We start from the raw sequence: 26,747 nt of genomic DNA, 5'->3' as shown, positions 1-26,747 counted from the left end.
TAAATATACGTGAATATTAAAACTAATTACACAGTTATACGGAAAATCGTGAGACGAATCTTTTAAGCCTATTTAGGACGTGATTAGCCATAAGTGTTACAGTAACCAATATGTACTAATGACGAATTAATTAGACTTAAAAGATTTGTCTCGTGGTTTCTAGGCGGAATCTGAAATTTGTTTTGTAATTAGAGTACGTTTAATGGGCCATTTAACTTTTTGCCACTTTTAGAAATGACACGTAACATATTTGCCACCGACTGTCTATGACACGTGGGCCCTCATGTGTTTATGACATGTAGACCCAGTGACAAATATGTTAGTGACATTTCTAAGAGTGGCAAAAAGTTAATTATTCCTACGTTTAATACTTCAAATATTTTTGCAAAAATATTTTGCAAACTAAACAAGGCCTAAATAATATGCCATACGTGTAAAAATGATGATGTGCCATATAATTTATGATGAAATAAATAAGTTGAGTTTTATATGGATAAAAGTTAACGTATATAGCTACCTAAACCATAAAACATATGAAGCCTCAACTAAGAGTAATTTGTTTTATCTCCATACATTTAATTAACTCTTATTGATTACTCAGATGCAATATTTAAGTTTATATGTTAGCCTATAAACCATAAAGTGAAATTTTAGATTGATAGCACATATGGCATTTATTTATTCAAGTATGTTTCATGACATTATTAGAAACAGCACAGTAAAACCATGCGGGGAGAATAACCTAATAATACATGCATATTTGGTTTTATAATATACGCTTACATGTACCTCTATTAGTATTTTTAAGATTGGACCGATATATCTTGAGATCGATGAAGTTATTGTTAACTTCTTGTTATTAAAAATAATTAGCCGTAAATACGTACATCATATCAGATCTATCATTTAAGCATAGATAGACTGATTTTACTGTAAGAAACCTAACTGGTAGAGAGCTTGAGGTTGAAAACACTTGGTAGAACTGTGAACTGGACTTTTCACAAATTCATTCCTAAATACCATGGAAACTCAGGGTTATGTTGGATTACAATCCCATGATCCCATCGAAACTTAGTAACGCCAACAATTGCCTCGAGTGACCTTAACCTGGCCCATTCTAAAGTTACATGATGTTATAGTAAGAATTAATTTAATTCCCACAAAATTACTCAAAAGATGCTTATTACGAAGGAGATAGGAAATGTGGAAGTTATTATGGCGACAGTGAGAATGGATTGCTACTGCTACTGCTACACTGCAAGAGACTGAGAGAGGAACATTTGGTTTGAAGCACAAGTGTTTTTCTGTGTGCATCTCAAGGAGCAGGCATGTGAGAGCCTGCAATTTAAAAGCCTTTTGCATCATTCCATACACCTCTGCAACACCAACACCATCTACTACTGCCAGTATCAAACTATCTTTGGTTATCTGAACCTTTTTTTTTCTCTGTCTCGGTTTCCAATGGCAGCTTACGGCATCTCACCCATAGCTGATCACTGCACCGTGCACGCTTACAGCACAATGCGTGGGTTCCTCGTTTTTCTTTTCTGAAACATAGAAACGCATTGCTTTCTGGACCCAAAGAGTGAAACGGAAGTGATTGCAAGTTTGCAACACACTAGTACTAGTCTACTAGAAATAGGAGAAATAGGAGAGTGCATGGTGCGTTTGTGTCATATACTCCAGGTCCACGTACTTTCAACATTTATTCTTATGTCATGGAACTTATCACTTAAATGTATTATTCCAGTCTAAAGTTATCATAGCTCCTTCAAATCCTCCGCCATCAATTGGGCGCCTCATCATGAAGGTTCTGGGGTGTCCAGCACTTTGTCTACAGTATGGTTGTTAGAGGTGATACTCATAATGTTGATAGCAGTGTGTTATGAAAATATAGACACACCGAAGACACTGAATTTTAACGTGAAAACTCTTATGGAAAAAAACCATGCGCGACGACTGATAATAACTACTATAAGAAGATGATTACAATGCAAGGGAATACAATGGTCAGATCCTTCCCGCGCAACTGATATATTAAAAAGAAATATGAGAATTCTAATAAAAAAAATTACAAATCTTATTAAGCAAACTTGAAGTGTCCTAAAGAAAAAGGAATAAGGAATAGAAGTTATATTAGGAAACAAATAACATAATCCAAATGCATATTATAATTTAAATTATATCTCTAACATAGTGGTAATATCATTTGATTCTCCTGTTAATTTTTTATTATATAAAAGACATAGGTAATATGTAGAGTCGTTAACCAATACATGGAATATTCATATGAATATACAGTAGGCAATTAAGATTCACATGGAGTAACAATGAACCATGTGACTGCGTCTATATAATGCCTAGATCTCACCGCCCTCGGAGAGGGATCCCGTCCGTCCAAGGAGGATCCAACGGCGAGATTAGCGGCATCAACGGCTAGCAATCACGGGGACCTGACCACCACAGCTCCTCGCCTTAGGTCAACGGCGGAGAGAGAGGGGGGGCAACAGCGGAAAAAAATTGGGTGCGCCCCTCGCGCGCGGCCACGCCAGTGCGCCCCTCCGCGCGACGCACTGGATGGATTTCATATCGTACGGCCATGGCAAAACTTCCTCGCGTGGCTCCTTGGCTCGGATCATTCACGCGCGACATGCGAGGCTCGGTGGCTCGGCTGCACGCGCTTCTCATGTGGCTCGTACGCATATGGCATGCATATGTTAATGGGAAAATTGGACCCACTATTAAGTTAATTTCAATGAGACTATTAAATCATTAGGGTCCGTTCGTTTGCCCCCAACAAGATAACTTACCCTCTCGTTTTCCACGCGCACGCTTCCTAAACTGCTAAACGGTGTATTTTTTTAAAAAAATTTTCTATAGGAAAGTTGTTTTAAAAATCATATTAATATATTTTATATTTTTTAATAATTAATAATTAATTAATCATGTACTAATCTATTACTATATTTTTCGTATCAGGGATAAGTTAACTTACCCTCTTCAAGCCGAACACGGCCTAGCTCTTAGGTGTTAATGGATCTTATGAAAAGAAATAATCCCTCGGTTCTTAAATATTTAACGTCGTTGTTTCTTAGACACATTTGATCATTCCTTTTATTCAAAAACATACATAATTATTAACTATTTTTATATCATTTCATTTATTGTTTAATATATTTTTATGCATATATATAGTTTTGTATATTTTTAATTTGTTTAATAAGGCTAATAGTCAAACGTGTATAAAAAATCAACGACGTTAAATATTTATGAACGAAGGAAGTACGTTTTTTTGTCTCCATAAATATTAGTACAAAATTTATCGGTTTTCAATCAACGAACTTGTCAGGAATGAATATTATTTTTTTATTTATTCTTAATATGTCCAAAGACACAAAATTAATTCATACAGACCCAACCCAACGGTTAAAGCCACTACGGTCATTCAGTCTCCTTGCGGCTGCCACGAGCCACGAGCCGCCGAGCCTCACATGCCGCGCGAATGAGCCGAGGCGAGAGTTCTGCCGTCACCGTACGATACGAAATTGAGCGCATCCCGCGGAGGGGTGCACTGGCGGGCGCGTGCGCGAGGTGCGCACCCAATTTTTTTCCGGCAACAGCGCCAGCTGTTCCTTGAAACGGCAGAACCATAATACTAGTAGCAGGTTGTGAATTGTGACAGCGTTTACCTCTTGTTCCTTTCCCTAGACATTTTTCTTGACCAGCCTCAGGTAAATTCCTGAGACCACACACATCTCCAGTTATAACTTAACTTGCCTCACAGCGACAGTTTTACCAGGGCAGGTTGTAAAGGAAAATTAGTTTACCAGCGAAGGCTGTAAAAATGATGCTCTACTGGCGATTTTTTTTATATGTATATAGAGTAGAGGGCTAAAAGGAAACAATAGAAGATTAGAAGATAATTTAATGGTATTGCGAATTGACAACAGAATAAATCAATGTAGCCTGTGAAAATACTATAAACTGGTTACGTTGTGCCACTGAAACAAAAGGGGAAACAATTTTACAGCTTGTACCGGATCAAGGGCTCAGTTTTGTACGTAGCAAGTTCACAACTCAGCATCTTTAATGGAATTGCCGGAACAGCTGAGTCTGTAGAAGGGGATAATCCAACCAATGTACATTCCATGAAGGTGATAAGTACTCCGTTTGTTTCATATCGTAAGACTTTCTAGCCTTATCTAAATTCATATAAATACTGATACATCTAAACATATATACAAATTATACATATTGATCAATACCTAAATCTAGACAAAGCTAAAAAGTTTTACCGTATAAAATAGAGAAAGTAGAATTATTTAAGATGTCAATGATCTGTTAGATCTGGAATAACATTACACAGATGTATACCTGGTACCTTAGTGAAAATTACAAATATGCGACTATCTGAGGATGATATCAAATGGAAATGATTATGTACAGCTCAGCCATTACATGGACTCTAAGATCTGGGGCAGCATGTTGTCATCACAATACATGCCGAATCGGTTAAAAGTCAACAGTTATTAGTACTAGTTTTTGCCCCAAGTTGAACCTTTTTCTCACGTTCCCTCGTATGGTCAGCAACCCCCAGCATGAACCAGGGCTGTGCCCCTGTTGCAAGACCTAGGATATTTGAATGCATGCACCATTGCGTTGTTGCATCATCTCACTGGAGCTGAGACCTGCTACTGCTTTCAGGCCAGTGGAAGCTTGGCGCATTGTTGTATTGAGATAAATCAAATGAAATAGTCTCCACCTAGAAAGCAAAGAAAAGGTGAGAAGGGATATATCTGTCAGATCCACCAACAGCAGAAAAAAACTGCAGAGGAGATAAAACATGGGATGCGTATATTTAGTCTTACTCCATAAGGGAAGGCTTCGGGTGCACCAGTAGATGTTAATGGCCATCCCTCGTTAACTTGATTATGCTGCATCTAACAAGAAAGTTTCAATATTAAACAACCATTAAGGTTTCTTTTCAACTAGATGAATGAATCTTGTAGAAAGACATACATTTGTGCCATCAGGTATGCTTTCAGTTGTGGTGACTGCTGTGTTTAAGGTATTTGCTGTGGCATTCCTTCTCTTGTTATATGCTCTTTTAGTTTTCTTCTTCAAGGTGTCAAGGACATTAGGGGTTGCCAGTTTCTTCTTGCGGGTGCGTTTTGACTGACCTTGCATCACATCCCATCCTTTTGTACTAAGAGAAATTGGCAACGCATCATCATTAAAATCCTCATTCACGGGATTGTATGCAAAATTTGCAGTTGAAACATGACTGTCAACCCTCTGATCTCTTAGTGACTTCTCATAAGAAATCACTTTATCTCTGATCTCCCTCATGATTGATAAAGCATAGTTCTTTGAATCTAAGTTCACGGAACCAAATTCCACAACTTCTGCAAAATATTGGTGAGCAAGTTTGTAGAGATCATCATAACCACCTGTTTCCTGATTACTTAATGAGACAGGTTGTGACATGGAAGAACAAGTTTGTTTACAATCCTTGCACCAGCGATGGATGATGTATTTTGGTGGAATCATCAGTACAAGTTCCTGCCTCAGTACAGTGAGAGCATGCCTGCATAATATACCTTTGAATTGGAACAATCGGCAGAGGCACCATATGTCATCTTCAACATTATCATAAGCAACTTTGTAGTCCACCTTCTTTGTTTGATCTATTTGATCTGAAACTATGTATGTAACCACTGAATTATTCCGGTTAACTATACTATAACTGCAATGAAAAGAATGCCCTATTTCATCCAAGAACTTCTCAAATATTTCTATTGTGTATACCTTTGCTGCCTGCTCCTCTGCAGGTAAACCAGTCATCACTGGTGGCCTCATCTGAGATGACCGTAAATCCTCATAGTTTTCCTTTTCTAACTTAACCTTAACAGCTGACTCATACTGCTCGACAAACATTTTTACAGAAGTATCTGGCATCAACCAGCCATCAAAGTAGTCAGCTGCACTATCACTTCTTTCTGTAATAGACATTCCTGCCCAAAAGGAATCCTTTATATAAACAGGAGCCCACTGTGTCCTGACCTCATATAGTTTGGACAACCATTCATTTCCCTCTAGATGAAATTGTTCAATCATTTCTTGCCACTCTTTTTCAAAACCAGGCATTGTAATGGAATCAAAGGCTAGTGAGGTAAATGTAGAAACTAGTTCATCCTTCTTTTCTGTTCCCTCCAACTTCTCAGGAAGCTCATTTAAAATGTGTAGAAGGCAAAAGCGGTGATGTGCATTAGGGAAAACCTTTTTAACAGCTATTGCAACATCATGACAGTAGTTTGTAATTACTGAAGGTGGTGGAGTGCCATTCATACATCTTAGCCATGTATCAAAAAGCCAAACGTAAGCTCCAAGAGACCTACCAGCAAGAAGACCACACCCTAGTAAAACTTGCTGAGAATGGTGGTTAGTGCCCACAAATGACACAAACTGTATTTCATACTGATCACTAAAGTTTCTGACATCAATAGCAACAACATCACCAAAGTAATTGTACGAACTACGTGACTTGGCATCAGCCCAAAATACATTTCTTAGTTGTCCTTGCTCATTCATATCCAAACTGTAAAAGAAGTATGGGTTTTGGTCTTGCATTGTGTTGAGAAAACTCAATAAGGCATCTAAATCACCTTCAGCAAGCTTCAGTTTCCTATTTCTATCTATCTTGGTTCTGAATTCAATCTGAGTAGACAAAGGTATGCCGCTATCTCCACCTCTGCTAGAAGGTGCAGCAGCTAAGCGACTCTCTGGTGCTTCAGATATACGAGGAGGATTCTGAAGAAAAGGAGAGTTCTTCAGCTGCTTCTTAAATTTAAGCAAGCTAGGATCCAGTGGATGGTTATGCTCCAACTCTAGGACAATAACCTCCCAGCGGTTCTGAAAATGAGCATCCTTCACAATCATCTTAGCCTTGCATCCAGTTTTTGTGCCTCGTTTTCTTGTGGACTTTGTCGCACCAGACCTCAGTCTAGACTGCCCTCCTTTAGAACATATGAATGTAGAGCGATAGCGGAAACCATCAAAGGTATTATTAGATCTTCTTGTGATACCAAAACCAGAGTGACAGCCATATGACACATAGAACTGGAAGGCATCTTCCTCAGACTCAAACACCATCCCTACTTTTGGTACCAATGCAGGATCTATATCAACTGGCTTGAAGACGTCACCCTCAGTAACATTTCCTTCTTTCTCACCATCATCCTCTTGCATGTCTTCTTCATTAGATGATTCGGTATTGTATTCCTCTTCCATTGGCCCCCAAATAATAATCTTGTCAGCCTGAAAACAGAGGAAATACATCATCATGCCCTGTGCCAGGTTGGCTGGCCAAATTATTCATTAACATTGAAGGGATTTGCACATATTCTGAACAAAACGAATGGTGGGCACCGCTAGAACACTGTGTGCATCAGTGGCGGATCTAATGTGGGACATGGGGGTTCAACTGAACCCCCAAACTTAACCTTTTTGGGAACAAAAACCCATACGATTCATCCCCATTTAGTGCAATTAATAGCAACTCTCTCTGTTTTCGTGCTTCTACGTCATCCTGTTTCCTCCCAGCCGTTGGATTGCAATCAAGCGCTCTAGCTGTCCAGTTCATTCGCTTAATGAAACAGAAGAAATAGGCATAGGGTTTATGTCCAACACACCCAAGACATCTTCACTGTCCATTCGCATCACAGCCATTGGCGCCACATGCTATCCTCTCACAAACTGCCCACATCGGCTGTAGCAGTTCCTCACCAGGAATTAATCACATCATTGGTATAGTAAAGGGCACGGTTAATCCTAAATACTCTCTCTCAACAGCCCTTTTACAATCCCACAACTTATTACCATTCCTAGCAGACCGTCATACTCTAAAATCAATCATTACTACAACTTAAAACTCACAAATCAAATCTACCATAACCACAGCCATACTATGAGTACCACCTAAGATAGTTGTTTCTTGATACCATGCTATCTTATCTTAATTCTCATACTCTCAAAGTCTCAATCACCACATGGATTAGCAACAGCCAACAATCAGGTTCTCACCTTCACATTTCTCTCACGTATGCCATACATTCTCTATTATTATCACAAAATTTCAATATTTTTATTATTATCATATCTTCTCCACCTAACAATATCCATAATTATTTCCTTCAGGGTTACAGACAAAATATCACAGGATGATGTTAATTCTTCAGTTAATTCCATGAGAAACATCAAAGGAAGATACATGGATGCAAAGAGCTGAATACTCCAATTATTTTCTTAACTATCCACAGCATGCTCGACTGAAGATATTACCAATCTACCGCTACTTATAACTCATCTTCGCAGCATTACATAAAGAAAAAATGGATTACCTCCTGTCCAATTGGCTCTTACCAAAGACTGAATGTGAGATTGAAATTAGTACCTCCCATATTTCAACCATCATTTCATATAATCTACCATCTTAGACATTTCTTATTTTGCTATGACATGCATTCAATCCTACGAATAATGACTATTGTTTACCACAGTTCAATCAAAATGGCTTGTCCACCGGTTGCTACATTGTGTTCAATATCTCCATCTCCCTTTCAAATATATTTTTAAAATCCCATATAAATTATAGCTATAGATTTCCGCAGCACCGCACGGGGCATCAACTCTTTATTATTAAGGTTAAGGCAAATTAAGAGAGAAACTCCCAGATCTGGAGGAGAACCTATCTAGGGTTCATGACGCAAACTCCAGAATGAAAAAAAAAAGTGCGAAGCTATAGAGAGAAGAGAAAGAGGATGTCGCTGCGTAACGGATGGATGCTCACCGGCGAGTGAGGATGCAGAGGAAACAGCGGGACGGCGGCGGAGGATCGTCGCAGGCGGCGGGCGGGCGAGCTCGCGCGAGGAGACGAGGCGACGGCGAGGGGGCGAGACAGCAGCCGAGGAAGGAGTTGGCTGGCTTACGTGCTGTGCGAAGTGGGCCCGGCCCATGCGGGAGTTAATGGGCCTGCTAGGCTTATTTAGGAAGAAGTTCACATTACCTCCCTCAACTATTGGCAGAGTATGTTTGGCCTCCCTGAACCTCAAAACCGGGTATTCCGCCTCCCTCTGCTGTCTATACATACATGTACGAATGCAGCGGTTTCTGTCTACGTGGCGCCCACGTGGCCAGTTGACCTGGTCAAGCCTTTTAACCGCATGTTTCCTAACAGCGGCTTCTTCGTCTTATTTACTTTCTTTTATTTTCTTGGCCCATCTTTGTTCCGGGCAGCGCAAGTGTTTTGGGCTATTTTTTTTCTTTTTCAGTGCATATTCCCTTGTGAGTTTCATTTTTTTCCCCTTTTATGATAACGCATTGATTTGATGAAGAAATTCAGAAAGAATGATGCGATCCTGTATGATTCTAGAGAAAATTAATAATAATTTTAGATTTTTTTTTGCTCAGTGTTTTGGTATTCCGTAGCAACGCAAAGGCATTTATTTATCTATCAGAAAGTAAAGGAAAGAGCATGTTAGAAGACAACCACACACACGAGAGATAAAATTGATTATAACTTACTATATGGTATACTCTCATTTATCAATAGTGTATCGATATTACTGAAATTTTAGAATCTTTAACACAACTTTATTCGATAGCCCAACACATGTGAACTAAACATCCGTCGACGGAATGTTATTCCTTTTGTTTTGTTTTCTCATTCTTCGATACTTTTGTTAATAGTATTGCTAGTTCCACCCACTAAGGCCATGTTCGGCTTGGTTGTTTCTCGGGTAAGTTATCCGCCATAGAAAATATAGTAATATATTAGTACATAATTAATTAATTTTTAATTATATTAAAAAATAAAAAATAGATTAATATGATATTTTAAAGCAATTTTTCTATAAAATTTTTTAAAAAAAATACATCATTTAGTAGTTCAAAAAGCGTGAGCGTGAAAAACGAAAGTATCTCGATAAGTTCCCGCCAGAGTCGAACGCAACCTAACTATTTTACCAATATTAGCTCATATACCATGATATTGGTATATTATTTGTGGTTTTTATATGAGTTAGCAGTAACTATTATAAATACTAAAAAATATTGTATGATCCACATTAGTTAGCTAGTTTTTAGAATTTATGAGATATTTGTTACTACCTCCGTCCCATAATAACTTTATTTTTCGTTTTCCGTGTCCAACGTTTGACCATTCGTCTTATTTGAAAAATTTACGTAAAAGCTTAAAAAAATTAGTCACGCATAAAGTACTATTTATGTTTTATCATCTAGTAAGAAAAAAATATTAATCGTAAAAAAATTCAAATAAGACGAATAGTCAAAAACATTGTATCAAAAATAATCTTACTTTGGGACGGAGGTAGCACTAAACATAGTCTAGAATATTATATAGATAATACTCATTGATATATGTAACCATATGATAAATATTTTTGTGGATAACATATAAAATGAGATGTGTTATAAATCCAATTATTATAGTACTCCCTCCATATTTTTTTATATGACGCCATTGACTTTTAGGTCCACGTTTGACCATTCGTCTTATTCAAAAAAATTATATAATTATTAATTATTTTGTTATAATATGATTTATTATTATAGAAACTTTAATTATGCATTATAATTTTGTATATTTGGATATAAATTTTGAATAAGACGAATGGTCAAACGTGATTCTAAAAGTCAACGGTGTCATATATAAAAATATGGAGGGAGTACTCGATAAATATTTTGTTCAAGTAAGCTTGAACTTCTCTAACTTAACAAATTTATAGAAAAATGCACCAACTGTGTTGGGGAGCTCTAGCACCAATAAATATCTAATACTCATAAATGTTTTTTAACTGGTAAGAGTAAAATTTAATATTTTGTGTTTGTGTAGTTGATATATCCCACATTAATCTATCTTGTCAATTATATAACCACTGAGATGTCACGCAAATCCCTCAAGGATTTAAAGTAGTGTCACATCTTGGTCCCAGTTTGGACACCTTTTATGCATTTCTTCCAAGATGAAGAGAGGGACAAGATGGATGATTTTCTCATCACATGGTTCATTCTTTTGTGAAGAAATAATGGGTAGGAATACTGCATCTATAACCTAACTTAGCTAAGAGACATGCATGAGCATGTAGCCCGGGCGAGACATGCATGACTAGCTAACTTAGGTGCTACTCAGGTGATATGCAAAAGAATGTAAGGTGATATGTTCTTTGATGTGTAATTTCTGAATGAAATATCTGCTCGTGAAATATTAAAAAAAAAACACCTCAACCCCATATCCAAATTAAAAAATTATCAAGTGAGTAGAGTGGTGGCACAATGCCGTATGAGAATAGTGGTTAATTCACCGAACAAAGTGTGTTTGTGATCTGAACACCGGCTGAACAGAACGCATCTGGTCGAGATTACAGAGACAAAACTCGTCGCTCGAGTATACAAAAGATGTTATCTTTTGTTCATAATCAATAATCAGTGATAAATACAATTCATAGACTACATGTTCTTCTTTTCACATAAGAAAATTCGAAAAAATCCACCCTATCTATCAGAGATCCTATCTACCACAGTGCCTTCCATGAAACGGGAGAAAAAAAGACAGGAATTCATCCTATCTGTCTGTCAGAGATCATCACAGGCCTGATTCCTACGAGCCTATTACTACACAAACTAATCAAAATGCCAAGAAGTATTCAGCAGCAATGACCCGGCTGAATTCGCTGTACTATTCATCGGTGCTGCCCCCTCCGGCTTGAGGGCTTCTGCGTTTGGCGGGAAGGGCTGCGTGCGCGTCGACGGTGGTGGAGCCTCGAGGTGATCTCCCTTCGCCTTCCTCTTGCGGCCGCCGGAGCCGGTGCCGGAGCAGGACGCGGACGGGGAGGCCGAGGCCGACTTGCTGGAAGACGGTGACCCCGGCTCCGCGCGAGGGGAGCGGAAGATCTTGCAGAGCAAGAGCTCGGCGCCGCCCTCGCCGCCCTTTTCCTGGGCGACGCTGTACTGGGCCATCATCCACCCCGGCGCGACGACGCCCGACGCCGTCTTCTCCGTGTACCTCAGCTTCTGGCAGTACCAGCCGCCGGCGCCAGCGCCGCCTCCCTCCACCTTCTTCCTGGAACCCACCGAGCACCACCGCTTGCTGCCGTCGCCGCCGACCGTCCTTCCGCGCGCGGTCCCGAGCGGGGCGAAGAAGTACCACACCCTGTCGCCGCCTTCGCCGGGCGTGCCCTCGTGCCGCGCCGCCAGCTGGTCCGGCGGGAGGGCGTAGACGTCGTCGACGTAGCCCACGAGCTCCGTGAAGCGGGAGTCGATGTGGGCGCCGGCGATCTTGGGGCGGAGGAGGCAGTCGAGGAGCTCGCTGTCCTGCGGGAGGAAGGGGATGGGCGCCATCGCCGTCGCCTTGAGTCGGTGTGAGGAGGAGGAGGCGAGGTGAATGCGGCGGCGGGCGCTGGAGCTAGGGGCCAATTTATACGCGAATTGGATGGAGTTCGAATCGGAGTCGGTGGTGTACGACAGTAGGGTGGCGTGGCTGCCAAGTCTGGGCTTAATCGAGGCGCCTATCGGCGTATTGTTTCCAAATTTGGGAGATTAGCTTTCAAAAGGCTAATTAGCAAGCTCGCACGAACGGGCCCAAAACAGCCCAAAACAGTTTTTTTTTACTATATATATATATATATATAAAGTTTATATTTTTTATTTTATATGTATAAAGTTTGTATGTATAAATTTATACGTATAAAAATTTATATGTATTAAGTTTATATCTATAATGTGTTATGTATATATAATATTTTGTATTTATTAGATTTTTAATATTGAAGAGGTTGTATGTAGATATTAAATTTATATACCTAAAGTTTATAGTTATAAAGTTTCTATGTATAAAGTTTATGCCTATAAAATTTATAGACATAAAATGTTGAGAGAGAAAGAGAGTGACGTTGTAAAACTGACCCGATTAGCTTCGCTAATTACCCTTCGTAGCCTTCTTTGCGGTTTGCGGATGTTAGAGCAATTTCAACAGTTAACCAAATTCCGTTTCCCAAATATGTTATTCTAGTAATTTTCTAAATAATATGACAAAGAAAAAATTGTTTTATCTCTAACAGTTAGGGATATTCCACTTGGCACAAACAGATTTAGTCGTCAAAATGGTTAGGGATATTCACGGCGAGTCGGCAGCGGCAAGGCGGGTGATCGGCGAGCTATAGTTATGGGGATCCAAGGTATGTGGCTGGCGATCGAGCTCGCGAGGTCGATCGAATGCACGAGGAGATCGATGTTCGTGTGTCTTTTTTGCTTTGGCCATGAATCCTTGGCTGTCAGCGTTTGTGGCTTAATCCATGGCGAGTTGTCGTGTTCGCAACGCAGGAAACAAGGCGGTGATGCACGAGCATGACTTCCTATCACTGTGCACCACCACCGCCAAGGATCCGTTGTCTCTCTAGCCAAGCGGGCGTGCGGCATCGGGCAACGGGCGAGCTGGCGCGGGGCCGCGGCGTAGGACATCGGGTGTGCGGGCACCGGGGCGCAACGACCGGCGATGGTCGGGAATGGGTGTCGGTGGCGGCGGAACGCCGGTCGGCGTCGACTCGAGCACTGGACCGCGACCAGGACGACGAGACCACGACACCGTGACTCCACCCAAAATAAAAATGTCGCCCGTAAACTTTTCGAGCGGAGGCGCGAGAGAAACCCAGCGTCGTACTTCCTGGATGCCAAGTGAAATCCAGACTCCCATATATACGCGTAAACGAGAGGATATGGAAAATTGCTAAAATTTGAAACCCCGGATGGCAAACTGTTGGAAACAGTTTTTTTACAATTTAAAAAAAACAAAAATGGTAAGTTAGGATGGGAACTGTTGGAGTTGCTATAACTGAGAAAAAAAATCAGATTCCTCTTTTCCTATTGCTATTCGTTAGTTAGCTCAAATTTCCACATTTATCATATCACTCAACTCACATTTATTAGATCACTCAACTCGAGTTGTTTTTGCTAAGTCCGTGTTTAGTTTGCGAAAAGAAAATTTTAGGTGTCACGTCAGACATTTGATCGGATGTCGAAATTTTTTGATACGAATGAAAAAACGAATTTCATAGCTCACATGAAAATCGCGAGCTATTTTGAGCCTAACTAATCCGTCATTAGCACTGTGGATACTGTGACACTTATGGCTATTCATGGACTAATTAGACTCAAAAGATCCGTCTCATAATTTCCTTCTAAATATGCAATTAGCTTTTTATTTATATTTAATGCTCCATTTAGGTGTCTAAAGATTTGATATGATATTTTTGGAAAAAAAAATAGAACTAAACGGGCCCTAAGCCCTAACTTGGATGTGGACGTAGAGAGAGAGAAACGTTAGCTCCTGTCTGCTGGGACTAAGCTTCATTCAAACTTTTTTCGCTAGCTCCTGTCTTCTGGGACTAAAGCTTCATTCCAAACTTTTTTTCGCTCGTCACAAGCATGTTAATATACCCCCTCTGATTTTAAATAATTAACACGGATTACTATTTATTATTTAGTTTTAATCGCTTGTTTTTTTAATAAAAATGTTTTGTATATTTAAAAATATGCTATAAATATACAACCACACAACTTTCACTGATCATCAACTAATCATTTAAATATTATTAATGATCAAAGTTAAAACAATAATAGACAACAGCGACAATAAAATAAAGATGTAGGAGTAAATATAAAAAATAAATAAACTAAAATACCCTTTAACTTTATGTATCTTAACAGTTTATTTACTTTTTGTATTTATAAAATTTAACGTAAATCTATAACAGATAATAATGATTTATTTATAATTGAAAATAATGATTTTATTTCAGGACAAAGACCCGGTTTAGTTCCAAAAATTTTCTCAAAAAACATCACATCAAATCCTCGAACATCTAAATGAAACATTAAATATACATGAACATTAAACTAATTATACAGTTATAGGATAAATCGTGAGACGAATCTTTTGAGCCTAATTAGAACATGATTAGCCATAAGTGCTATAGTATTAATATGTGCTAATGATGGATTAATTAGACTCAAAAAATTCATCTTGCAGTTTCCAAGCAAAATCTAAAATTTATTTTTTCATTCGTGTCCGAAAACTTCTTCCAACATCCCCGGTTAAATGTTCGATGTACCGCCAAAATTTTAGCAACTTCAAGGCCAAAGCAGTAGTTTTCGCTCCGGGCCTCTAGCATACGTCGAAGTCTCGTCCACCATCGGGTTTCACATGAACCAACACAATTCCAACTTGTGCCAAGATTCTTCAACCGGACAAAATGGCACAGAGATATCTGTCTTTTCACTTTTACTTATATTTATAAACCAAAATTTAAATTTTTCAAACTTAAATAAATTTAGAGTTTTATTTGTTTATATTTTAGCTTTGGCTTTTAAACCACTAAAAACATACACATAAAAATTTTTTTCATAAATTATATTTTATTTATAAATGTCGTACGACAATCACCCAAATAACAACAGCAGAGGAAGTTTAATGCACATTATATTTTATTTATAAATGTCGTACGACAATCACCCAAATAACAACAGCAGAGGAAGTTTAATGCACCTTCCATCAACAAAAAGGGAGTGCATGACTCCAATCCAGATAACGAAAGAGGCCAAACATAGGATTATCAAAATATCAAAACATGTCACAGAATATTTGCTCTCATGGTTGTGGAATCAACCACACAAAAGACCCCACCTGTGGGTACAAGAATCCAGCCAATTCCTAAAATTGGCAGCAGATCCAAAAAAAAACCTGCGATCTCCATCAATCACTACAAGCTATAGTTTTCGCTCTTTCAACCAAGATCACCAAACATCATTTCTGTGACCTAAATATCAAAAACTATAAAGAAAGCATACATCTTGTTCAGATAAATATAAATGGCCATGTGCGAGAGATCTGAAAGGGCTGGCCACCCCCCATCTATAAACCCTATACAAAGCCAATCTGCAAGCGTTTTCGTGGTACCATGGAGACAGGCGATAGCAGCTGCAACCTTAGACTTGGTTGCGCCAGCCAATCCTGGAGTATTCACACCGTACCACTATAAGCTCCATTTTGCCTTCTATACAGGTGAAGCGATGTGGGTAGTCATCGGCATCTTTCAGTGCACAAGTTACCACCTCTTGTTGTCAAGCCCCACTGTGAACTACCATGACAGGAAAGAGAGATGTTGTAATCCTTGTGCTCCTCAGCACTGGTCAATGGTCGACGGCCATAGCCATCGTGTACAAGCTTGCCTCAATAAATGTCCATGTAATGCTCCAAAATACGCTTGTGCTCAATACTTGCAACTGATGTCTATGCACCATCTTTTCTGCATAACTGAGCAGAAAGGCACAACCAAGCTGCTGTGGGCCAAGGATACAACCCATCAAACTTCCAAAAACTTACTGCGGCTTCAGCAATTATATCACAATATTTCCTGATCACTGCGGAGGAGGTTGGAGAGACTGAGGCTGGGTGTTGTAATGAGCATATGACTGAGAGTAGAGCGGGTTCATCATGGCCTGCAAAAAATTGAGTTATCTACACACTTTCTGAGAAAGAAGAGTTAACATTACAAAGATAAAAGAAAGATAAGCCACCTGAGACTGGAGAGGACCAGGACCAGCCATTCCAAAATGCATCTGAGATGACTCATCTTGTGAAGGGTCATTGTATCCCGCTTGTGTAAACATTCCATGAGATCCATGGGCCATCGGATCCTGGATCATATTAAAAGGTTAATAAATTGAGAACATAGACATACACCAAGACTTTAAAAAGCAGTATGAGTTTTCGTAATAGTTACGATGGAGGAGAATACATAACAGACCTGAGATACAATGTCATTTGCTGCACCCATATGGGAGTATCCTGGGTGCGTATTTTGGTTCAAATAATTCCCAGGATAACCAGATTGGGGTCCTTGAGAGTAGTCAACCCCATAGCCTCCTTGAGAAGCCTGTAATTGACCATTATTAGAAGACGATTCTCCCAGAGTACGTGTAATTTAATTTTGAATTGATTGACAAATCAGATTTGACTAAATAGATGCATTGGCACATAAATATTAAAACTAACAATTTGAAAAATGGGTACAAACCTGAGTAGAAAAATCTGCAATGTTGTATGCCACATGAGAACCTTGGCTCTTGAAATCATCTCCAAAGAAGTCCTAGTAAACAACAAAACCAAATTGTGTCAAGAATAGAACAATTTAGTAATGACATGCTTGTGTCATTAATTACTGGTACCTGAGACATCCCACCAATGGAAAACCCATCGCGGAATGTTTGACTGAGACCCTGGACAGGCATCTAATTGGAAAGGGCAAATATTACTGTGCAAGTACTTATTTATGTATGATGTATATAGATAGAGATAAACAAACCTGTGTCATCAACCCAGTTTGGGACATTGGACCTCCACCAGAAGGCTGACTGCTTGGATTCTCCAGTCCAGGAAAGCTAAAAGCTGTCCCTATGCCACCCATAGCTTGCTGAGAGTTCTGTTGATGAGCAAGGTGTCCGCCAATAGGGCCTCCAGTATTTCCACGAGGTCCAAAATTTCTGTTTCCAGGTTGAGGCACAGGTGGAACAGCTCCAATTGGTCCATGCAAGGATCCCCGGGTTGGAATGGCATAGGGTTGAGAATGAGCCCCAGCAAATGGAGGAAAAGGCATACGAGGTAAAGGATAGCCAGAAGGGTGCACACCAGGTTTATGAGCCCCATTTGGTGGGCCAAATGGAACAAAGGAATGCCCTGCATTTGGGGGGAAATGAGAAGGAATGTTAAGATAAATAAGGGTAAAATTAGCAAAAAGTTGCTTAGAAGAACACTGAAAAAATTAACTATCTACCTTTCCCCCTACCACTTCTCTTATCTCCCACTAGGTTTGTGCCTGCAGCACCAAAGCTAGCTCCTTGCATAACACCTTGACCACCACCCAGGAACAGTCTCCGATCATTGTATATCTACTCAAGGAAATAACATTGTTAACTAAAAAAGGAAGGAACCATAATGTTTCGAACAAGTGCCTAGAAGAGCTGAAGGCACCACCTTTTTGGGCTTTTGAAATTGCACCATACTCTGCTTTAGATTGTTCAGAGGTCCTTCTACCAAACACTCATGCTCCTAAACAAATAAAATTATTAAGTAAAAATTCAGAAAAAAAACTCAGTAGAGATCCTCATCTTTGTTATTATAAAGATTGTACATACCCTTTTGATTACAAGTCTATAACATCCTATGTATACAGAGCTGAGTATAAAACATGTTATCGCTTTTAATATCTCAGATAGTACTAAGCATCCACCACATTCTTCTAGATTACAAAACTATTATTTTGTAGTTACATAAAAAGAAGAAATAATACTGAAAAGGGCCAAGTGGAGTTGAACCACTTATCCATTTGTCAAATACTCGAAAAATAAAAGACCTTAGAAACACATGCAGGTAGAAAATACAAATGTTCTGTCCACAATGCTAGCATAATTTCTAGTATGTCATTGTAGAAATATGTTAGGAAAAAACACATAGCAATTTGTACACAATCCCCAAATATATGAACCCAAATAGAGTATGCATGTTATATCATCTTATTATCACACGAGAACCAATCATTAACGAGTAATGAGAACGACACCAAAAAATAGCCAACCTTGTAAATCAAACTTTTTTATGCATTGAAGGAATTGATACCTTATAATGAGTCAATAGACTATTCCAAAGTGGCTGCTTGCTTAGAACTTTAGGGTTCCCAAGAATGACTATCCCATACCGAGCACGAGTTAATGCAACATTTAACCTGCGTGGATCATTAAGAAACCCAATGCCCTGAAAGGTTCGCAAGATGATATTTCATGTCAGTTATCACAAACCCTCTGCAAGTTAGACTACTGCAAAGATGCCTCTAACATGGCTGCTTAACACAAGAATTTTACAAACACAGCCTTGCCACCCTCATCACTCATCTGTCAATGAGCTTCTTAAACATGGAATTTTCATTTAATATAAAGTGCCAGGTAGTATGCATCTATAACCTCTTCTAAAATCAATTGCGAAATACTATCAAGAACACTGTACAGAAAACCATACCTGGTGCTCATTGCTTCTAACACAAGACAGGATTATGTAATCTTTTTCTCTTCCCTGAAAGGAATCCACACTTGCCACCTGCAATAAGTGAAAATCTTATATAAAAAGGCCACTTTCAACTAGGTACGTTTAATGGTGCAATATGCATGATTTATAGTTAACCTCAATTTCTTTGTAAAGTTGTTGTCGAAGAGAGCCATTCCTTGACATATAATTCACAATGTATGCCCTTTGTCCTTCGTAAGGTGTGATAACTCCAATCTACAATACATGCCAAAGGATATATGAATTTCTTAGCAAACTCGACTGCTGCAAATGTTAGATGAGGGGTCATTACTGCATACCTGGCTTGGTACAACACCACTCCTTAAAAATGTAGTTACAATCTTTTCAACATTTGCAGCTTCAGTTCTATTGAGGTAAGATGTTCCACTGGCACTGATCTCTTCTTGTCCCATCTACAAAACAGTGCGAGTCAATTTTCTAAATAAGCACAAAGAACTTTTGCAGTTAGGGAGCATAGAACATAGGTCGATTGGTGGAACATAGGTTGATTGGTGGTGGTCCAAGTAGGTACCTGCACATAGAAGAACATAGGCCGATTTGGAACAGGCCAAGGAAAATCAATTCCAGGTGTCTGTCTCTCATTTACAGTTACTCCATTTTGCAGTGTGCCTTCATAGAAGCAGTTGGATGGAAAGTCTGATAGGCAAGGGTGCATCCTATATTGTACCTGTAATAATGGATGGTTATGTCAAAATTATTGGATTTGTTCCCATAAGTAAACAATCGATCACAGAATACTTGCATATGACTCATTTTAAAGGTTACTCGGGTATAACTTGTTGGATTGATAATCCATTCCCAACAAAAAAGTTAAACTCACTTTCATTATGTTTGATTATGTAACACAACAAAAAGAACTGGATGAACAACACAGATTTAGTTCATCCCCAAAAACAGCATACACAAAAAACAGAATGCAAAACTATACGTAAATGAAGGAAAAGTACTACTCTTAACGATTCAAAATGCTTTGAGATCTGTCCAATGATCTGACAACAAATACTAAGCAGGATAATTTGTTCAAATTAAGAATGTCTGCACAAACATATAACTACATGCACATAAGGAAAAACATTTTAAAAAGTACTCGCAGAAGCATATCTGAATTATGAGAAATCTGAGTATAAAGATAGGATTAGCATCAATAGCTCCCACGGTTTTGACACCAATGTCACATGACAATGCATGGTTAGCATAGCAATGATTACCTGTAGCCTGAAAGGCTTGACTCCAAGGATAACAAGCCGTTCAAATAGAGATTGTGCTAATCCTGCACGAGCTGCCTTTTTGCACATGATGACTGGGCCAAGTTGACAATGGTCTCCAACAAGAACAACCTAAATAGATTGTAAAAGTATAAGTATAGCACGATGGAAGGAGCATAAATACCAATTAATAATTTGTTACCTGCTTTACACCAAGCACCAATGGAATAAGACATTCAGGCTCCGTCGCCTGTGTAGACTCATCAATAAGAACCTGAGAAAAAAATCCATTACATCATATGATACAACAACGAGCACACATCAAAATTAAACTGATATTAGAAAAATTAAATCATTACTTGACGGAAACGGAAGTTTGCCAACCGAGGGTCTCCAGCACCAACACAAGTGCAACAAATCACATCAGCACTTTGTAATATCTCTCTCTCAGTGGCTCGTTTTAATGCCTTGTACTTTTTCTCATCACTGCTGGAAAGTTCACCTGTCAAAATAGAAGATAAGCAACTTTTCTAATTCAACCTAATGCAGGTGCATTGCATACTGGCAAAGAGAGGATTAAGGACCTTGTTCATCTTTGAGTTGCTGGAGCTTATGCAATTCACTCTTTTCAGACGTATCAAGGTGGCGAACCTACATTTTACCCATAGAGGAACATGAGCAATATCAAACTAATGGCTATTTCACATGAAAGCACAGGACAGGCAGGAATTCAAGACTGTACCTGGTAATGAAGTGTCAGATGCTCAACAGGAGATGAAACAGCTTCCCTAGATTTTGCACATAGCCTAACAACCTGCAACAGGAAACCAGTTACTAGATGAAAATCAAAAATCATAAAGAATGCATCATCAGAAGAGAACATTGGATGTGTAATTGTGTACAGAGGAATGTGGATATAGAGGCCGGATTTCTTCCATTATCTAAAAAAAGGATAAAATAGAACAACCACATGCCAACAGAAACTAGAGACAATTCAAAACATTGGTGGGTAGGGGATGACAGCCTGTGTCATTTACTTGTTTGTTACAATAGAAGTATTCACGGGTCTAATATGTATGCTATAGTTTAACAATTCAAAGCATCACTGAGTACTTCCAACAGTGCGAAACATGGTTTCTGTTATCAAAGTCGGCAGAGGCAAAGCATGGCATTTGCAACTTCTACATTTTTATAATATCTTTTAGTAATCGATAGACTATGTTAATGGGGAAGCGAACCAGTCAAATATAAAGTCAGAGAACAGTTGATACTAAAAATAAATCATAATCTATTTTTACCTTGAGACCAGTAGAGCTTATCTTCTCTGCCAGCTGATCAACAGCGACATTACTTGGTGCACATACAAGGACCTGAAATTTCAACAGAAAGGTTAACGATAGTATGAAACTACATCAGCATAGCAACTAGCATGCACCACAATTGCAGAAAATACCTGTCCTTGACCTTGTTTTGCCATGTGATATACAATTGCAGCAGATGTGACAGTTTTCCCTGTGCCAGGCGGACCTTGAATCAAACTAATTGGCTTCTGGAGAACACTTTTAACGGCTAAGACCTGAAGAGATGCACCACAAGACCAGAAACAGCACATTAGATCAACATAAAATGTTTGCTTCTACTTCAATAAACCTATGGTATCATAATAGCTGAACACCTGCAGTTCTGCAGCTAAAGATAGATTAGGCAAGTACACAAGAAACCATACTAAAATGCTGTATAAGAAAAGGAGAGAACCATGTGAACCTAAGTCATCAAAGTGCATTTTGCTATAAGCATGTATTAGAAGTAAAAAAAAAGGAAAGATCATACATTACTTAACAACAATCATGCTGTATAAACACATTAATACATGTGATGTACCTGTGAAGCATTTAGCTCTGGAAGTCCTGGTGCACCAAAGCGTCTAGGTAGTGTGTTACGTATTATTTGATGTTCAACTTCGTGTCCCAAAAGATGATGGTATATATACCTATGTTGAAGTGATGCACAAGTAAGAATTTCTTCGTGGAGAAACATGAAAAGAGTGATTATCCAACAAAGATACCAAATACAGACTATGAACATTCTGCAAGTATGAATTTCCTCGTGGAGAAACATAAGTACGCTTGCGTGCCCATAAAGTCAAAATATATAAAATTCAGGTGCATTGAACTCACCCACTGACACTTGTCTCATCCACAGCAAAGGTTTTCATTGCTCCTTGCATCCTATCAAAGCTAGTACTCTTCCAAACAAAATCCACACTGAACCCATGGTTCAAATCAACAGGAACTCCCTGAAATCAAGATAGTTAATGATGGAAGATGGAAGCAACAAAAAGCTGAGGGTCGCTAAAAAACAAGAAAGAACTATACTCCTCATACCTGACTAGCACGAAGTTCAAGCGCTACCTCCTCTTGTGCAGTAAGTTTAATCTGAAGGAACAATTTCCTTACCATGAGCACTAAAGTAGAACTGACCCTCTTGGTGTTATCATAGAGCTATCAATTAACAAGTTTCTAGGGTACATACCACATGACCCACAGACTGCCATGCAGGGTGTGAAGAATCACCAGAATATCTAAGCCGTAGCTCATCACCAGGGACAAGTCTCAATTCATTGTCTTCCTACAATATAAAATTGATTCCACATGTTTAGCAAATGTAAAGTGTTGGAGTAAATAAATGCATAAAAAGTCCATGGGAATTAAAGGGCCTATATTAACAGATTTGTACTTGCGAGTTCTTAAACTAACCTTTGGAAACACGAAATAGGCTATACGCTTCTTGTTCAGTCCAATATCCCACCTTACAGTTAGACTGTCCTTGCTCTGTGACTCTTTCATCATCTACAGCAAAATATCAAGGGGAAAGAAACTTCAATATATATACATATAACATGATCTGGTCCCCAAGGAACAAAATGGTTATAAGAAATATCAGTACATTCAGGAAATATTAGCAGAACGCAGTACCTTGTCATAATCAGCCTCAAGCTTTATCAGCGGAGCAAACACATTTTGATACTGGCAAAAACAACAAAATCGTGTTAGTTACAATATAGTAAAAACATGGAGATTTGAACAGTTTAAAAATGTTACTAAAACATCAAGATGAAAGTTATCTAAAACAAGTTCAGGATATAAATGCACGAATGAACTTATGAAAATTTCAAACCTGGTAAGCATCTTCATACTTCAGTGCCACTTGCTGGGGCTCATCATCGACACCTGGCTTTTCAAGGTCTTCAAGAGAGGCATCGGGATTTGTTTTCCAGAGCTCTTCCACTTTGTTAATTTGCTGGGCACTAATTTGACGAGCCCTGAGCTGCTCCTGCTCTGAGGGAACCTGGTAGAAGGTAAGATTGTACAATTGTGAAAAGATAAATAACAGGACAACACCCTATGCACACACAACCCAAAACAATAAAGGGAGAAAACACTAACCTTGACAAGCCACGACAAGAAACACCTGTCATCAATAAGAGGACACCACTGACTGAGGTCCCAATTCATATCCTTCAAGGCATTAACACTCAAACAGGGCTCTCTGCACAGAAGAACAACAACATTCTCTGCCTTTGCTGAGATAAAACCAAGAAGGAATACATTCCGACAACCACAATTGTAGCACTCAAGAATTGTTTCACCCAGCGGGCTATCCTTGTGGAGGCAAACTTCCTTGTGTTTTGCTCTAACCTGTGTAAAATATACAGCATTGTGAAAAAGTACTTAAAACATTATATAAACTACTCCCTCCACTCCATATTATAAGATATTATGTGTTTGTTAGTTAAACTTGGTCAAGAACAGGTACCTTCTACACCATCAAATTATTTATTAAATCCACCACTGGAATGCTGCTACATTTTTTGATAAACTTGGTCTAACTTCAAGAGGTTTAACTTAGAACAAACCCAAAATGTTTTATACTACTATAGAACTGAGGTAATAGATGAATAGCAGCACCTTAAAAATAAGCGACACCAGATGGGGTTCTTGCATAAAAAGTAATTGGCTTACAGCTGAGCAATTTGTCTACCATTATATATCTATTAGTACAAATAAAAAGCTTAAGTTGGTCTGCAAAAAATAACATACGTATTTCAGAAACGCTCTAACAAACTCCTTACAGAAGGCCTTTCCATCCTGTTCGTTCTATTTAGCTCACCAGATTTAACAGGAAAACTTGTAGGATTGCAATTAATCAGAAATTTGTGTATTGATCCAAAAATCAATTTAGTAAATAGTGGAAAACACGGCATCCTTAGGGCACAAGCATGAAGGTAAATCTACATGCCAACCTTAGCTAATCTTTAGACAATATGTAACAAACAAGGGAACTCTCTCCATTACAAATGTTATTTTTGAGAGGATGGTTTAAACCTTCTTAGCTCATTTCTAAATTTAAGTCGTTTTAGAACTCCTAGCAACTTTTTCATTTTTTGTCTTCCCAGTTTACCCTTGCCAAGTAAATGTTATCTTTCTCAAAAATAAATGATTCATATTTTCCAATTAGTGTAAATGAAGGGAAACAAAGTCATTTGAACTATTTTCGTAATTATTGTGCACTAGTCTAAAATGACTTACATTTTGAAAAAATGTAATCAGGGAGAGTGTCAACCAAAAGGTGACAAGAAATAATGATAGATCTAGAAAAAAAAGGCAAATTTCCCCATCTATCATTCATTAATTCTCAGAATCACTTAGCATTTAGCCAGTAACCGATACAGTGTCGCAAAATGGTACATCTACATAAAGAACACAAGGGTATATTTTTCATATCTTTCATTCTCATATTCACTTCACGGTAAGCTCATGTTAAACCAGTGACCGATAGGTGTTGACACATGCAAATTCTTAAACAATGTCATTTTCAGTGTTCCTAGGAAATTTGAGATGGCTTCACATGCTTGCACTCAACACATAATATCCTAGCATGTGTCGTGAAAGAATCGCAAATGGTGTTGAAGTAGCTACCAACACCCCCCCCCCTCCCCCATCATCATCAACAATAGCATTAACTAAGGTGAGTAAAAATATCCAAGCACCATCCACCAATACTGACATCCTCATGACAATATTGCCCTTACATGGGACAAGGCATGCTATATCAAGTTTTAAACAGGATGTTCAACACTAAAATACCAATAGATCAAACCGTTCGCTCAGCTCCTGTTTAATAGCTATGAAATGTTCGATTGTATCCAAAACAAAGCTGGCAAACCTAATCCTCCCAAGATTACAGCCATCCAGCATGCTCAGAATTTTTAACAAAATTGAGGGAAAACTGACTCTTTGAGCAAATTATCAAAACAATCGAACCTAATTAACCTAAGTAGATGTCTAGATGACAGTAATACAACAAACACAATAAGCGATGTCTTCAATATAGTTGATTCCAACATCCTAAATATTTTCACACCTTAGGAACTAACACCAAAAGGCGTTATCAAGATGCAAGAGAGCATTATGTGTGAGACAAACTTGTCACCTACTTGGTTTGGCAGCAATTTTTTACCGAATTATTATCTACGTAACTGATTGATCTTAAAACTGAAAGCGAACCAACCTTACCAACAAAAAAAACTAAGCTTTATGACCGTAATTAGCATGAGAAGAGGGACCCGCACCAGGTGGTTAACGATGTGGGAGCCGGACGTGTTCCCCCGCGAGTTGCAGAACCACTTGCGGCAGGACGGCACGTTGCAGCGCGCGACGCACGCGGGGTTGTGGATCCCGCAGTACCGGCAGGCGTGCTCGACGAAGTCGCCCTTCCCGTAGTCGTATCCGTCCTCCCCGGTCCCGGCGCCGAGCGGCTCCTCGAAGCTGAGCGCCGCGACCCCCCGCGGCGAGCCCGTCCGCCGCGGACGCCCTCGCCTTGGAGGCGCGCGGCGACGGCGACGACGAGGAGGCCGGCGGGGTGGTGGCCTCCCGCGGCGCGAGATCGGGGTCCTGCGAGGCGTCCGGGGGCGGCGGCGGGGGCGGCGGCCACGACGAGGACGACGGGGACGAGCCAGAGGACCCGGGGCCCTGCGGCACCGGCGGCGGCGGCGCGGATCGGGCCGGCTGGGAGAGCTCCGGGAAGTCGGGGTAGTCGAAGTCGTCGCCCTGGGTGTTGAACTCGAGGAAAGTGTAGGCGTCGCCGGCGGCCGAGGCGGGCGGGTCGGGCTGCGAGGCCGTCTCGTAGAGGTCGGCCGCGGAGGAGGGCGGCTGCGTCGCCATCGGCGCGGGGGCTGAGCTGGTCGGGGGAAGGGGCGCCCCCTCCCCTCTAGGGTTAGGGTTTTGGTTCGGGAGTGGGGGAGAGAGAGAGAGGGAGGGAGACGGGGCGAA

General features: G+C 39.6%; 3 protein-coding genes across 3 annotated transcripts; all 3 read right to left on the bottom strand.

Moving 5' to 3' along the window:
* Positions 1–4,303: 4,303 nt before the first annotated feature.
* On the bottom strand, positions 4,304–8,960 carry LOC102716427 (protein FAR1-RELATED SEQUENCE 6-like). The gene is made up of 4 exons (XM_015839887.2): positions 8,849–8,960; positions 5,020–7,317; positions 4,869–4,940; positions 4,304–4,762 (listed from the first exon to the last, which is right to left on the bottom strand). Exons 2-4 carry the CDS (start codon positions 7,288–7,290, stop codon positions 4,673–4,675), a joined length of 2,433 nt encoding a protein of 810 aa, XP_015695373.1. The 5' UTR covers positions 7,291–7,317; positions 8,849–8,960; the 3' UTR covers positions 4,304–4,672.
* A 2,740-nt stretch (positions 8,961–11,700) lies between these two features.
* LOC102701093 (NAC domain-containing protein 72-like) lies at positions 11,701–12,417 on the bottom strand. The gene has a single exon (XM_006658515.2). The coding sequence runs from the start codon at positions 12,415–12,417 to the stop codon at positions 11,701–11,703; it is 717 nt and encodes a 238-aa protein (XP_006658578.2).
* A 3,243-nt stretch (positions 12,418–15,660) lies between these two features.
* On the bottom strand, positions 15,661–26,747 carry LOC102700817 (regulator of nonsense transcripts 1 homolog). The gene is given in 30 exon segments (XM_040525723.1): positions 15,661–16,572; positions 16,651–16,770; positions 16,881–17,009; positions 17,151–17,222; positions 17,302–17,364; positions 17,439–17,809; positions 17,907–18,021; positions 18,107–18,181; positions 18,749–18,883; positions 19,145–19,222; positions 19,307–19,405; positions 19,489–19,602; positions 19,722–19,877; positions 20,419–20,547; positions 20,618–20,689; positions 20,775–20,917; positions 21,000–21,066; positions 21,158–21,229; positions 21,714–21,785; positions 21,869–21,991; positions 22,297–22,405; positions 22,593–22,711; positions 22,800–22,850; positions 22,948–23,043; positions 23,172–23,264; positions 23,391–23,441; positions 23,593–23,763; positions 23,862–24,113; positions 26,048–26,260; positions 26,262–26,747. Coding segments are annotated over 30 exon segments (3,819 nt in total). The 5' UTR covers positions 26,640–26,747; the 3' UTR covers positions 15,661–16,491.

The sequence above is a fragment of the Oryza brachyantha genome, chromosome 7, assembly GCF_000231095.2.
Source record: "Oryza brachyantha chromosome 7, ObraRS2, whole genome shotgun sequence".
NCBI lineage: Eukaryota > Viridiplantae > Streptophyta > Magnoliopsida > Poales > Poaceae > Oryza > Oryza brachyantha.
Note: the sequence above shows the minus strand (reverse complement) of the source record. Positions and strands in the feature narration are given on the sequence as shown.

What these genes read in the sequence shown, in the direction of transcription:
- LOC102701093 (XM_006658515.2), bottom strand. Translation starts at nt 12,417, where the DNA reads ATGGCGCCCATCCCCTTCCTCCCGCAGGACAGCGAGCTCCTCGACTGC.
- LOC102716427 (XM_015839887.2), bottom strand. Translation starts at nt 7,290, where the DNA reads ATGGAAGAGGAATACAATACCGAATCATCTAATGAAGAAGACATGCAA. An exon ending in GCATACCTGATGGCACAAAT is followed by an intron (nt 4,941 to 5,019) that starts GTATGTCTTTCT and finishes CTTTCTTGTTAG; the next exon opens with ATGCAGCATAATCAAGTTAA. An exon ending in CCGAAGCCTTCCCTTATGGA is followed by an intron (nt 4,763 to 4,868) that starts GTAAGACTAAAT and finishes TTTGCTTTCTAG; the next exon opens with GTGGAGACTATTTCATTTGA.